Below are 15955 nucleotides of genomic sequence, written 5' to 3'. Positions count from 1 at the left end.
ATAGTGGTTTTCTTGCCATGTACATAGGCTATAGAAAGATTTCGAGCATTTCACAGCAAATTTTAATTGCACTACTAACTGCAATTTCTTTATTTCTGTTCTTTTCTTCTGCTCTGTTCTGAACTCTGCTGTAGTCTGTTTTGCTTTGTAGGTGCACTACTGCAGGATTGACCAGACTGACCAGATCATTTTGTTTGTGTAAATCTTTATTCATGCACAGGTTCAACACTCTAAAGTTCTAATATCAAAACTAATAAATTACCTATTTTCTCCTCACAAATATTTTATTTGATTACTTACTAGGTAAACGACAGTGGTGATTGCCACCGACACTGCCTACATTGCCTACAATATTTTGCACAAAGTCTTAAATAAGTAGAGAGTTACGTAACAGAAATATGTCAAGGTAGTTTTAGTTTTAGTTTTAGTTGTTCTACTGTGTGTGTGTGTGTGTGTGTGTGTGTGTGTGTGTGTGTGTGTGTGTGCGTGCGTGCGTGCGTGCGTGCGTGCGTGTGTGTATGTGTGTGTGTGTGTGTGTGACAGAGAGAGAGTAGTAGCAATAGTAGAAGTAGTTGTAGTAGTAGTAGTAGTACATGTGTTGTTTGTAGTGGGAATATTATATAATTGTAACATTATTATTATTATAACATAATGGTTTGTCAAATATTGTTTTATAGGCCTATTTACTTTACCATTAAATTATAATTCCACCATCCTAATATCAGAGGAAGAGCTGCATTCTTAACCTCATGATAAAAGTTGTTTTTTCAAATGTAGCTCAGGAGGAGCCCAAGGAGTGATTGACAGATGCCTTCCCTCCTAACCATTTACATATTATGCACAAAAGCTCTCGAATTGTCCCACCTCCACCCCAAACTCTGATTTTATATTCTGATTTTAATTATGGGCTACTTATAAGTAAGGGTTAACCTTCGGCGAGAAGGTCGCTACCGTGGAATAGCAGCACGACAGAGAGAATCTTTAGACCCCGATGTGGAGCGGAGGGGTCTTGTTCTCTCTGAAGTGCTGCTATTCCACAAAGCGACCGACTCGCCGAAAGTTAACCCGCTTATTATATGGATATACTTAAATGATTCACACATGGCGGGGACATTTCTTTAGGCCTATTTAATGTGAAGTCTAGGCTATTATAGTTTTTAATGTCAACGGATTGTTGCTGCGCAAAACAAAACAGTGCCGTTGTGGAACACCGCTAGGTAGCCAGGACAACAGGTGTTGTCTATCACAGCAGCTGATTAGAGTCTTGTTGAAAAGTCGCTTTAGCAGTGAAAAGTCTTGTTGCCATTGACAGCGGTCTGTTATAGACCAACCCGTCCGTTATCGAAAAATAACAGACGTGCGAACGTTGGGGAGCCCCATTTAGCTGGGTCTCTTACCGTCCAAAAAGGGCCTAATCGTTACGCGCTGGATAGAAGCACCAAAATCGGTGTAGACCTTCCTTAGGGTGTTCTCCATCATTTCAGAAGGGGTGCCCCAAATTTCAATGTCATTAAGGTCATTTGTATGGGGTAAATCCAAGATGGCTGCCCAAAACCAGCCAATAGTAGTAAAATGCTGTACTGCCTGGACATAATGGTGTTATGGGCCAATCCACCTATTTGTGTGTGATGTATACAAACTGAACTTTGAAAATATGTGCAAAACTTACCATAAAAACAATGTTATATATGTCTTATTTAGATTCAAAAACAGGAAAATCATAAAAACCATTGTCAGAATGAGATCACTCTACAATTGAGAGCTCATTTTTGGGCATTTAGCTATTGAACCAACATTCATTAAGAGTTTTAAAAATTTGCAGTGGGTCATATCTATAACATCCAAAAAGAAAATTGTGGTTAGAAAATTTAGGGGAGAAGAGATAAACCCTTGAACTGGGCCACACATAACTGTCCCAATGTTAGCATGCTAGCATTAGCAGGTTCAGACACTCAGTCTGCTCTTCAGATAAAGATGGAAAACAATAATTTTAATCCCACTTACACATGCGCACACACACACAAACTACTACTACTTCCTTAGGACCCCCTCAATGATTTAACCCTAGGAGTCCAACTGAAATATATTCATATCAATCAAGTCAATAATACATGTACATATCAAGTGTCAGTGACAGCTGTCAAATGACAAATGTATGCTGATTAATGTTCAGATATGTATATCGCAGTCCTAAGTGTACAATGGAGTGATAAGGGCATTTATGCTTAGGAAATTATGAATAATCAATATGCAATACACCATCCATACAGTATATTGACAGATAGGCCTACTTTGTTTTAAAAGAGCAAAATGGTAACATGTCTGTTTTTCCATCTACTTTTGGCTTTAATCTAGATGGCATGTTGGCTACCTAACCACTTAATTCATTGTTTGCTCGTTATTTTTTATTTGTGGGTGTGATCCTTTGTTTAAAACATGTCTGCCTGCCTTCCCTCTCTCACATAGGCTACTAAAATAGTCAACAGCATGTGGAAATCCTATTGGACTGTGGAGGGCTAAAGTCTATAAGACTATACTGTACTCTACTGTATTGCACTGTACTGTACTCTACTACTGTATACTGTACTGTACTGTACTGTAATGTGATATACTGTACTGTACTAGACTGCACCGTACTGTACTGTACTGGACTGGACTGGACTGGACTGCACCGTACTGTATGCTACTGTACTGTACTTAACTAGACTCCACCGTACTTTATGCTACTGTACTGTACTGTACTTTACTTTACTGTACTGCACCGTACTGTATGCTACTGTACTGTACTGCACCGTACTGTATGCTACTGTACTGTACTGTACTGTACTATACTGCACCGTACTGTATGCTACTGTACTGTACTGCACCGTACTGTATGCTACTTTACTGTACTGTACTATACTCTACTGTACTTTATTATACTGCACCATTCTGTATGCTACTGTACTGTACTGCACTCCACTGCACTGCACTGCACTGTACTGTACAGTACAACTATAGAACTGAAACATGTAGAGCGGTGGTGCTCAAACTGTGGTACGCGTACCACTGGTGGTAGTTGAGACATCTCTGGTGGTACTTGGAATGCCATTATGAACCTCTCCAGTTCTGACTGGCAAAAGTGAATATGGAAGGCCTTTACTGCGATATTCTAATGTTGGTTGTCAAGGTGGTACTCGGAGAGCTCAATATTTTCTCAGGGGGTACTTCACACAAAAGGTTTGAGAACCACTGATGTAGAGCATTCTGAGGACATGTACAATATTATGCAAAAAGGTGTAGTGGGAATGAGTTATGTTACTGTTACCACTCAAAATCTTGAAGGTTAAAAAAAGTAGCATTTTGTTTGGGGGGGCGGGGTATGATCGACTATTCTTCCGCCCAGACTATTTGTGTGCCTTGCATATCAAGAAAATGAGTCCAGGTAATGATTTACTTTCATAGTATATACCATATGAGAAGTGTTGTTCTATATAGATATTTCTCCTATGGGTAAGGGTGGCAAAAGACCTACAGTACATGTTGTCCATCAGCTGTCAGTTTTGATAGCAGTTTAAGTACTCAATGATTACTGAGCTAACTAATACAACTTTTGACACAAGTACTAGTTGAGGACTTGTCTGCAAATAAACATTTTTTTTTATCTCTGTCTTCTTACTCAACATACACTAAGAAATCATTCCCATTTAATTTGAACTGAAGCCATACTGTGGCCTACATGTAGGCCTATATTGAGTAATCTGTAATGCCATTCTAAAGATGACTGAAATGCTCTCACAATATGCACTTGTAAAAATATAGAATTAGGTGATCTTATGGGGTTCTTCATACATATGGAAAGGTCCTGTCCTTTACCCTCTCTCATACAAATAAAATACGTGTATCTGTTATGGAAATTAGAAGATGGAGAACCTGCTACCTAGGGCATCTTGCACTGACACTATCCCATTCAAATCGAGCATTAGCAGCAGTCTATTCTCACCATAGTTTTAGTGTTGGCAATGCTCATTTTAATTCAGACCAAGAATCTTCTCAAATCGTTCACAATGTTACATGCTGTCGAGCACGTAAGCACAGACTCACCCATACTTTCACACTATGTACATTTTGTAGTTTTATCAATCTGGTCTAGCAGGCTACCCTTGCTTCATCTCTTCTGAGGACTATATTAACATTGTCAGCTAAGTATAATGTCATGTAATAACAATGTAATGCGTTACCAACATGACATATTGTATATGACATGGCAGACTTTTTTTTTTCAAGGGGCACCCCTTCTAGGATGTCTTCAAATCAGTCAAGGAACACGTGTACCGAATTATATGCTTCTATCCAGCGCGTAACGATTTCTCGGCTTAGAGCCCCTACTAATTGAAATGAATGGAGCATTCGACCGATGACGTCACAACCATATAATAATTTAAATGAATGTATTGTTAATTGTAGATTATCTAAATAAAACACTTAGTACAGACTACAGAGTATGCATGTTTTATCACTGTCATCAGGAATGTGCAACATGGAGATAGTTGTTCTACAGTACTTATACAGTACTTGTAGATAAAGACCTTCCAAGCAATATGGAGCGATATGTACATTTGCCTTTGTTGTGTGTCAAGGTGTGAGAGCTTTGATGAGGGTCACACGTCATACTCATGCCGCCGAGGATTGAACCAATGAGGATGATGAGGGACAGGAACAGGAAATGACATCAGTAACATGTGCGTCATATTCCACATGCAATCTGGCTTGGAGATTGTTAACTGTAAAAGCTAGATATTCCTGAGATAGAGAGAGATATTCTCTCTACAATTCCATTTTGGATATAGGGCTTGACATTAACATATCTGTTCAATGTCGACAGTCATCAGCCATTCAGCCTTTCTACTAGCCATAGTTTTGTTATCAGTTGTTTTTCTTTACCATGACAGTGTGTACATGTAATCTCAGAAGATGGTGTGTTAAAGCAATAATAACAATACTACCAATACTGCTAAATATAAAATAAATAATAAATGAAATAAATAAATGTCAGATGGAAACTGAGTATCTCAGAAACTTTTCTTGAACTTGAAAACACACAATTGGGAAACACTCATATGACACATTACTGATTAATACCATATGGCCAGCTGTTTACCAGCATTTGGCCTACTGTCAGGTGTCAATGCCCAAGACAGCTTATGCTGCCCATAGCTATCAAATATAATCCATTTTATATTGACATTCTTCTAAATTCTGTAAATAAATTTGCCTTCTGTAAAGATGGCCTTCAATTGTCATTCTTATTTCAGTCGCAATGGTGACTTGACAAAGAGGTTTGGAAAGAATTACGCTTTGATAAGGCATAACACGTTGACATGGAAACTCATCGTACGTCATACAGATCACTGATCATGGCGCCGCCCATATTTTTGACCCATATTAAAAGCTTGTTCACAAAACTGGAATGTCCACATCAGACACCAACACTCAGCTGTTTCACCATCTTCACTAATGCGTCGGTTTCAAATCAAGGACGTGAGCCATACAGATCCTCAGCTGTAGGCTGCATGGCTCCCATGGATTTATTTTCTTGTTTTAAGTTCATGAATGAATGACTGATTTCAAATGTTTTGCCAGTGTGGTTCACATTCTGTGGTAAGTGCGGACTATGTGAAACTATTTCGGTTAATTTAGTTTTTGAAAAGTGATGTGACAAGTAGCCCCAGCTGTGACATGCAACTACGTAGGCCTATATGCGTTGTTATTATTCAGATCTTTGCTACTTTTAAGCTTCCTGTCTGACCAGGTGTGATGTTATGAAATCATACTTATGTTATTATTGTCGTATGCAACTGTATTGGCAGCTGGACAGACTGTTATAAAAGACCAGAGAGGCGTGTATTCTTGTCACTTATTAGAAACTGTGTGTCTAAGTAGCTTCATAGCACGGAGGTCATTGGCATGAACCAGTTTGTAAAATCAGATTTGGTCCTTTTAGCTAATACTTCGTCTTTGTCTTTTGACCAAGACCCTTTGATACTGAGGAAAAAGTAGCATACTGTATTACTATGTACTCTTTTGGTTCAGTATATGGAAATACAGTAGTTTCTCTCTGTAAACTAAACAACCCTCAACCATGACAGATACAATACAAGAATGAAAGTTTATCAGCTGTAGCAAAACAATGCCACCAAACAAGACAAGCTGGCATAACTGTGTAATCAAACGAGTTGGCAGAGTTGTGTTGTAGGTGAAAGAGTACATAGTACAGTAGAGAAGAGTCATCAATGGGTGTGGCAGTCATGCTAGATCAAAAGTGCTGTCTGTCATTGGCTTAGCTATATTCAGTAAACATTAATACTACTGTAGCTTTATGATCGCAAGTAAATTCAAGTCAGTTGTTCAAGTTTTAACAGAGACAGCTGACCAAAGTGCTGGACAGGCAGAATTTCCTAAAGTTATCAATAAATCTCCTTGTGTTCCTTTCAGGTGTGACAGGATATGAATGACGATGAGGTTGGCCGTGCTGCTTCTGTTTTTTCATGTGACCTTCACGGGTGAAACAGGTGAATTCATGTACTGTGTGTGTGTGTGTGTGTGTGTGTGTGTGTGTGTGTGTGTGTGTGTGTGTGTGTGTGTGTGTGTGTGTGTGTGTGTGTGTGTGTGTGTGTGTGTTTCTTGACGTTAATCCTGCAATATATACAGTACCAACAGAATAAAACAAATACTATAAGTATACAAAGTAGATAGTTTATACACTGTCCATTTTCCATCTCATGCTCTTCTCTGAATACACCCATGTGTGTTTTTTTCAGGTGAAATTGTGAAACACAATTTGGTAAACGGCTCCATTGAACTTATTGGTGAAGTGCCAAAAGGGAACATCACCGAAGTTTTATGGATGCTTGAAAAGGACAAGGTTGCTGAGTGGGAGAAGGACGGGGATAAGTCGACTTCATATCAGACTTTCAAGTGCACTGCTTCACTCAGCAAAGACACTTGGGCTCTTACTATCTCTGAGCTAAAAACGACTTGCAGTGGTCGATACACACTTCGCATTAATGATGTCCCAACAACATCTATACACCTAATTGTTGCAGGTGAGAGTTCTTCTGTCTGTCTTTAAAGAACACACAGTGCTAGTCATGACATAGGTAGACAGATAATTTAGGCCTACTGTCTTTGCAGAAAATAGGTCTGTGCCATTGATAGTGTGATACAGTTACAAAAACAAAAAGACACAATAAACAAACACACTACCAGACACAATAAGACACAATAGACGAACACAAAAAAGTCCTGTATGGACTACTGAGGATATGATGTTTTTGTCATATGAAATAAAACAATCTATATAATAAAAGAAAAATAATTTTGCAGATTTCTAATAGCAACATATTGGTCATATTGGTGGTAAAAAATTCTACATGTACATTAAATATACATTTCAAGCACAAATCTATCGTTTTCTCAACAGCACCAAAGATGAGCACAAAAGATGCTCCATTATGCAACCCTGGCTTTGGGTTCGGGATGGCAATTATTGGATTTGTAATTGGAGTGGGAGTCGTGCTTCTTGGGATGTTCATAACGTCTACGATAAGGAAAAGGGCGAATCCAGGTAGGTTTACAAATAACCTTCAATAATCTCCAATATGTTTACACCAGTTATGAAGTACAATGGGGACATGGTGATGACAACACAATTAAGTCGTATTATTATGTACGAAGAACAGTTTGAATGCCAATCATTGGTTCAACAGCATGTCCATTGGTGCGGTTCCAGACTGAACTTTTTGTGTTAGTCTGGCTTGCTAGGTGAACCAAAGCGTTGTACAAACAACATAATAGGATATCCATGTCACTCTTACACATTACTTCTAGCCAATCTATGTGATTAATTAGAAACAAAGGTACCAGAAAAAAGTGGGGTTCTAAGGGTTTAAACACTGTATTGCAGAGGAAGAGGGTCTTAATTATTGTTACAGAAAGTCAGGGCTTTGGCCTGGACTGAATAACACAGTGTGATTAATGTATCTTAACAGGACACCAGCCACAAGCTCGGGAAATGCTATAGAGGTAATAACTATTTATTTTTTGTATACCAGCATTTGTTAAATCTCTCTGTGCGTGTTATTGATATATTAGTTGACAAATAAATTTAGAGCTTTGAGCTGCAAATTGTAGGGCCTGTGTCATGCAAACAGTGTAATTAGGCCTACAATAGAGTATGTAGTAGGCCTATATTGCATATAGTAATTGTAAATGATCAATAACTAATGAGATTAAAACTGAGCTTTTAACTATTGTGTAGAATGTGTATCAAAAGTGTATCTAATTGAGATATAATAGACTCATGTCGTCTGTGATCTCTGATTAGTACATGGCATTTGAAGCATGTATGCAGCCATGGCCTGGTGGTTAAGGAGATGGGCTTTAGATCAGAGGCTTGCAGGTTCGAATCCCACCCTTCCACTCCATGGTTGAGGTGCCCTTGAGCAATGCATCTAAGCCCACACTGCTCCATGGACTGTGACCAAATACCCTGTCAATAACAGGGCAGTCAAGGGTAAGCTGTTAGGCCGTCAGACTTGTAGCCCAAAGGTTGCCAGTTAAACTCCCAACCCCTCCAGGTTGGTGGGGGGAGTAAATTAACCTGTGCTCTCCCCCATCCTCCTCCATGACTGGGGTACCCTGAGTATGGCACTGTCCTGCCACACCGCTCCCTTTTGGGCTCCATTGGGGGCTGCACCATTGCATGGGTGAGGCATACATGCAATTGTGTTGTGTGCAGTGTGCTGTGAACGCTTATGTGCTGTGTCACAATGACAATGGGAGTTGGGAGATTCCCAGTTTGGGTTCACTAACTAACAGAAAAGTGGCATCCACAGGTGGAGGAAATGGTGGATAAGAACAGAGACAGTCAAGAAAATCAAAGAAACGGAGAAAAGGACCACAGTTAAGGTGAAGATGAAGATAATGTCTGACACACTTTCCAGTGTGCCTGCGTGTGTGTGTGAGAGTAGTCGTGCATGGCTGTGTGTGTGTGTGTGTGTGTGTGTGTGTGTGTGTGTGTGTGTGTGTGTGTGTGGCTTACATTTAGGCTTACACTGCCTTCTCTATGCTTTTTCAGTGTGTATGAAGAAATACATGTATGTCTTGTCTCAGTGTTACACATGGTGCTTCTTAAAATAAGAATGTCAAAAACACACATGTGCAGGTATGTGAACATCAGCTTTTAGAACATCTCTGGATGTAAAAGCACAAGGAATTTCTTGATGTCACATTTTTTTCTCTCCTGTGTATTTGTCTGTTTGTCCCTTTTGTTTTTATTTTTATTTATTTTTTAGAAAATATGTGAAAAGCTCTTTTCCAAAACGCTATATCCACCATTTTTGACCTTTTGCATTTTAATATTGGAATTGACTGTTAAGATGTCCTATCATCTATGTGTGAATTCTTGCCATTCAATTATTTTGAGAACATACTTTAAAACCTCTATAAAAATGCATTTTGCAATGCATTTCATTGGAATGCCCAATACAAAAATGTTAATTTCCCAACATTCTATAAAATGGATATATCTCATTTTGGATTAGAGCTCTTCATGTGTTTCACCAGTGGTTTCTTATTCTATATTGCTACTTCAGAAGCTGCACCTGTTTGTTTTGTATGACTACCCATTCCCACCGTTGTAAATTGATGCCTGTACCTTTTTCCATAATAAACTTGCTCAATGGAATTATGTTGTCTTTGAGCATGTGTCTTGACTTTTACAATGCAAAAAATGTAAATTGTCGGAACAGTAAATTGTCGGAAAAACACACTCACAGCAAATTAAAAATGCAACTAGTCACTGGCAATTTGTTTTTTTTTTTTGTTTTTTTTTTTGCTGAGTGCAGTACTCTTTTTTACTTTTGTAGCTGTACTATATATTATTGTACACAGGATTGACCACACTAGCGAAACATTTTTGTGTAAATTTTTATTCATGCACACTAAAGTTCAAACATCAAAACTTGTACAGTAAATTGCCTATTTTCTCTCCATAGGGAGTAATGCAGCTACTCACTCAATGCACTGTCTTACTTGCCATGCCCCAAAGCATTGTGGGCCGAGCCTCAGCTGCTAATAGCCCAGGCTGTTAAGACAGGGCACTATCCCCCTACACATATACACTATAAATATACAGAATAGACCAAAGGTTCTCAAGCTTTTTTCAACAAACATCCTCTTGACCTCATCATGAATCTGCTAACACACACTTGACATAAACATAAGGCTGCCAATGCCCCCGTAGTAGGCCTATTAAAACATTGAAATAGACCATTGACTCCCATTTGCAACTGAGTGCTGATGGAGGGCTGTAGAGCCCCTGTTGAGAAACACCAGCATAGACGTACTGTACATATAGACCATATAAATATAAAGACGTATTCATTATCCGCTACACAACCCCCTGTATATGAAGGCACTGCGTCCCTGGTACTGCACTACGCTTAATCAGACAACCGGTCCATGTTCTCCAGGTGTGGCACATCAGTACTTTCAGCTCTGTAACAATCGTGACAGGTGGAGGAAGACGATTGGTGGACAATTGGGTGTGTTAAGTGCATGTATCAAGGTGGTCATATAAAAAATAGTGTATTTAGTGGTGATTAAATTGCACATAAAATTGAGTATTAGCAGAGAGAGGACCAAGTCAATAATTTGCAAGTCACAAGTACGTAAGTCTCAAGTCCTTCTAATCAAGTCTGAGTCAAGTCACAAGTTAAAGGCCAACATCCGATAAAACACAGTTTTACTCACTCCTTTTGAATATCGGACGGTCACCCAAAGTTAAACTCACTTGCAAGGCTCTCATAGCGGTGCGTCACCTCGCCTGGCTGTGTTTCCCGGTGTTTCCCAATTGACATAAATAATGCAGAGAAACGAGCGAATCACGAAAGCCTTTCTGTGTTTCGTCACGTCGAAAGAAGGCGTTGGCCACAAAGGTTTATGTCGACCCATTTTTCTAAAAACATGTCGAGTAATTTTTTCTGCTTGTTTTCAATACAAGCAACGTCTGGTGGCCCGAAATCTAGCTTAGCTTAGCTATCAGCTGGTTGCTACTCTCAGGTACACACACAGCACAAAGCCTCATCCATAGAGCAAGCCCACTCTGGTTGCTCCGTGCCTGCAGCTCGCCTAGGGGTCGCTGTCGAAAGAGCACAGCCCTGAATGGAGCATGCACGCCTCCGTTGGCGCCCCTATAGTGCAGTACCACCCGGGGAAGTGGCGACTCTGTTTCCCATTACATTCTCTCCAAGAACAGGAGGACTGAGCCAATCAGAGACGCATTTCCACGAGAGCTGGAAGAGTGAGCCAATCAGAGACGCATTTCCACGAGAAACACGGAACACCCTCTCGTTTCTCCACAAGCCACCTTGCTGGCTTGCAAAAACGGCTTGAAACAAAGCAACCAGAACGTTTTTTAAAACAGGACCAACGCGTAACACATTCAATAACAATGGGGAACACAGCAATATTAATCAAATGACGTTGAGAGGCCATCTTTAAGACACCTCTGACCCTATAGTCCAAGTCATACCCAAGCCAAATCAAGTCCAAGTCCATGTCTCATTCTTCCTAAGTCCTTAACAAGACACCATGTATTCTATACACAATCTTGATTTAAGAAAGTGCACTCGTCTACCATGCGGCTGACCCGGGTTTGATTCCCAGCCCGGGTACTTCGCCGATCCTTCCCCGTCTCTCTCCCCATTTGTTTCCTGTCCACCTCTCACACTGTCCAGTCGAATAAAGTCGAAAAAGACCCCCAAAAAAGTGAAAAAAATAAATAAATAAAAATGTGATGGTGATGCATTACAGAATGACATGATGGTGATGAAGGATGCAGTATTACAAAATTACACAGCTGCTATCATCTTCCTTCTTGGGTGGCAGCCGCTCGTTCATGATCCTCTGCTGCTCCTCCAGCTGCTCCTGCTGCTTCTTCATCATCTCCATGGCGTCGTCATGGCGGCGCTCCATGGCCTCCATCCTCTCCCTGAACTCCTGACTGCGTGCGTTCTCCGCCTCCGCAGCCCTCTTCCTCACCTCCTCCATTTCCTCGTTCAAGCGATCGGCTTTGTCCTTGAAGTTCTTCTCCAGAAGCTTCTCCTGCATGCACACACAGCACATACTGTATTCTATAGTCCAGGCATCACCAACGTGGAGAATGATTTTGATAGAGGATTGTGAATAAAAAAGTAGCCCTAAGTAGCCCTCTCGTAGCCCTTAGTAGCCCTCGACTAGCCCTTGATAGTCCTCAGACCCAGAAAGGTTGGGGACCCTTGCTATAGTCTATAACATTTTACAGATAAAATACTTTGGTGTGGGAGTTGTAAGGGCAGGGAAGGGGTTAATGTTTTGAATGTGTTGAGTCTTGAGCCTTTGTGTTATTCTGTTGTGGGATCGTCAAGAATTACAGTGGACCCTCTCAAAATTCCTCATGCCTTCACTCACACACAGACACACCTGTTCACGTAGTTTGCAATCCATGGCGCGTTCATTCTGTTTTTTCTGGAGCTCGATGTCCTTCTCCATCTTGACTCTGAGCTGCCGCATTCGCTCCTCTCCATTGACACGCTCGGCCTCCATCTTCTCCTCCAGAACGCGCTGTTGCTCTTGAGCCGCCCGGACCTCCTGTTGCATCACCGCAGCACGCTGGCGCTCCTCTACACACACACACACACACACACACACACACACACACACACACACACACACACACACACACACACGCCCATGTTCACATTACAAACAGACAAACACTGCACACCACACACATTATATACAATACTGTACGGGTGCAATTGAATATCATCAGATGAAAGCAGAGACGTTCAAAACTCATTTTTGACTTTCAAATGTTCACAGGCAAAGCTCAATAACACTCTGATATGCACTGCCTTTAGTAAAGGGGTTCTTCTGTGATGATGGCCCCAAAGCCCAATATGATGACAAGCCCTAACAACTGTCTTTCTTGGGGGGGAAAAAACCTCCAGGTGAGGCCAGGTCAATAACAATCATCTAGGCAGGTGTCCAATGCTTATTTGGTCTAATGAGGCTAAGCAGTTTCCACAGTTACACATAGTGGTGGGGCATCAAGTTTAGTGTGTTATTCAGCCTCAGACACAGGGAGTCTGGGTCTGAATCTGGATTGCTGGGTCTTCCAACAACATTGTAACCCAAAGCATACATTTAGATTAGTTCAGAGGTTGTTCAAGGACACTAAAACCATCATATTGGAATCACCCGCTCATAGTCCAGTCCTCAATCCCACTGAGAGCCTGTGGTTAATGTCTATGCTCAGCATCCATGCGATTTTGACCAGCTAGAACACTTTGCAGTGAAGAAATGGCCCAAAATCCCTAGTGGGGCATGTGCCAACCTAGGTAGCAACTTATCAGAGCCTGTTGTCAGTTTTGGTTCATAAATGGCTCCATATTGACTATTAATGATCAGGGGGCTAATAATTTTGTCCTTGTCATTTTTGCCCTTTTTTGCTTAAACTCATCGTAACAATAGAAAAATCCAAATTCAACTCATTGAACATTATCTCCATCAGTTTATGTGTTTCCAGAATAACAGAAACGATTAATAATGGTCATTCTTACTGAGAAATCAAGAGAAATGTCTAATTTCAGGAGGGGGGCTAATAATATCGTCCTCAACTGTATATTACACCCACACTCACCGCATATCTCTTTCTCCTTCTGGCTCAGATTCTTGTCAGCCTGCAAGATGGCATCAGCCTCCTGCTTCTTCTGCTTCAGAAACTCCTTCAGCACCTCCTCAGCCTGTGGAAAACACACACACACACACACACACACACACACACACACACACACACACACACACACACACACACACACACACACACACACACACACACACACACACAGTTGCCCAGCAGTGACACGAGAAGCTGGTTATGTGGATAAGATAGCTCAGCACGTCAGCATACATGGTGAATAGAAAGGCCCCTTGCATCGGTCCTTGTGGAACCCCTGTGGAGATGCAGCTTGCAGTGATGTGGGATAATAAATTATTCAAGTACTGAAGGATACCTATAATTTCCATGATGTACAGGTAACTCTGAGTCTACCATTTACTGTATGTTACGCTGTTGTTTAACCAACCTTCAGTGCTCCTTTGGTTTTTTTGTTGTAGCTGTTCACAATGTCTTCCGTGTCTTTACTGAAGAGCTGATAGCCTCCGGCTGTCGTGTAGAGCCCTTGCTGCAGTTTGGCTGTCAGTGGGCCAGACAGATCTGAGAGGATATTCTTACAGAGGATCACAGACGCCTCCTCATTCTCCTTCAGGAAGTTGTTGAACAGCTCATTTACAGAGTCCTGGAATATTATATTACACGCTGTGAGAACTGCAGTGTTCATTCAACACTCATAAGGCATTTTTCCACATACAACCTGGCTGTGCCGTGTCAAGCTGAGTAGTGCTGTTAAGCTAGTCCGGTTAGTGGTTCCATTACAAACCGTGTTACCTGGAGTACGGTTACATTTTTAGTTACGTTTTTGCTGTTGTCACATGGCATTACTATATGTAGGCTAGTTGACTTAACGTAAGGCCGACAGATATCTCACCTATGGAGGCTATAAATAGTTTCAGCGACATATGGATAATACAATGTTGTAGCAATACAGTGTCAAACTAGAGAGCATTCCAAGAAAGTTGATCTGGTGGCCACTATGATTATTGTTTTATTCACAGTGAAGATGAGCTGATGCAGGTTCTGGGTAGAGACCCGATCAGCTCACTTCAGCCGGCCGGTCGAGCTGTGTCGTGCCCAATCAAAAAGCAACAAGTGGCGGCCTTATCGTGCTGTGTGGAGCTGTACCGGGTAGAAAATGGGCAGTGGAAAACAGCCTATAGATCTACTCTGGGATCAAATACACTTCATAAGATGTTGCATAAACTCTCGGAGTGTTGAATTTCATTTCCACTGCCTTTTGCATCAGTCAGCAGACTAGCAGAAGAACACCAGAGGCAGACAGAGGGCCAGAGTGGGAGTCACCCGAGGCACAAATCATTTTAGGATTGCCATTGCACATAGACACAGCAACATCCACATGATTTGATCGATGCACAAGCACTCCATTCATACTTGTTCTTTACATACAACCACACATGTCCATGTCTTGGATAATAATACTACTTTGCAGAATGATTAATTCCGTTATTTTTTTGATTAATGAAACAAACTGTTACTGAATCACGCAACTCAACTCATAATGTATAATTGTTTCATAGTTTTATATAGACCGTCTTGTGACATCTAGTTTGTGTTAAGTGCAAAACCTTAGAGTGCCGTCCCTTTTGTTTATTTTACCTCCAGTGATTTCATGTGCTTCCCCTCATCGTCTTTGAAAGAGCGCTTCACAAAAGCCTCTATGGCGTGCTTGTTAAGGCTTTGGTGTGCAGAGGTGAAGTCTTTCAGAGACATGGGGAAGCTACTCTTCAGCTTCGACATCTCCTCCTTGTACAACAACAGCCCGTCCTTCACAGCAGCCTCATTCTCAATCTGCGCCATGGCAACCACTGCATTCTCCAAGCACGGGATTCCACCATTTGCTATGGTGTCCACATACAGTTTCACCATATGGCCAAAGACTACAGGAAGTCAAAAGGGACAAAAATAAGAACACACAAGTTCACCGGGGATGGTGAGATCCTTTGGTGGTGGCTCGAGTGGACTCGCTGTGGATTAAATTTTCAATTGACTTAAAAGTCCTTTCTTTCTTTCTTTCTTTCTTTCTTTCTTTCTTTCTTTCTTTCTTTCTTTCTTTCTTTCTTTCTTTCTTTCGTTCTTTCTTTCTTTCTTTCTTCTAACCATTTTCTAAGAATGCCACAGTCACTTGCCAAAAAGAAGTCCTTGCTTCAAACGTGAACCTCTGCCCTGTATGTG

General features: G+C 41.0%; 1 protein-coding gene and 1 long non-coding RNA gene across 5 annotated transcripts in view; one reads left to right on the top strand and one right to left on the bottom strand.

Moving 5' to 3' along the window:
• The first annotated feature begins 5437 nt into the window (after positions 1-5437).
• LOC134460674 (uncharacterized) lies at positions 5438-7570 on the top strand. 2 transcript variants are annotated; one of them, XR_010037141.1, is made up of 4 exons: positions 5438-5640; positions 6475-6551; positions 6801-7085; positions 7463-7570. It is a non-coding gene; the product is annotated as an uncharacterized LOC134460674 (long non-coding RNA). The 2 variants fall into 2 exon arrangements; XR_010037140.1 differs by having other exon boundaries at positions 5438-6551.
• Positions 7571-9915: 2345 nt separating this feature from the next.
• Positions 9916-15955, bottom strand: part of LOC134460670 (guanylate-binding protein 1-like) — a 17290-nt gene continuing 11250 nt past the window's right edge. For all 3 annotated transcript variants that reach the window (XM_063213037.1, XM_063213038.1, XM_063213039.1), the window contains 5 exons: positions 15380-15660; positions 14172-14384; positions 13727-13829; positions 12505-12704; positions 9916-12147 (listed from right to left, as the gene is read on the bottom strand). In XM_063213037.1, coding sequence (XP_063069107.1) covers positions 11887-12147; positions 12505-12704; positions 13727-13829; positions 14172-14384; positions 15380-15660 — 1058 coding nt within the window. In that variant the 3' untranslated portion in view covers positions 9916-11886. The remainder of the gene's footprint in view (positions 12148-12504; positions 12705-13726; positions 13830-14171; positions 14385-15379; positions 15661-15955) is intronic.

The sequence above is a fragment of the Engraulis encrasicolus genome, chromosome 13 (genome assembly GCF_034702125.1).
Source record: "Engraulis encrasicolus isolate BLACKSEA-1 chromosome 13, IST_EnEncr_1.0, whole genome shotgun sequence".
NCBI classification, from domain to species: Eukaryota; Metazoa; Chordata; class Actinopteri; order Clupeiformes; family Engraulidae; genus Engraulis; species Engraulis encrasicolus.
Note: the sequence above shows the minus strand (reverse complement) of the source record. Positions and strands in the feature narration are given on the sequence as shown.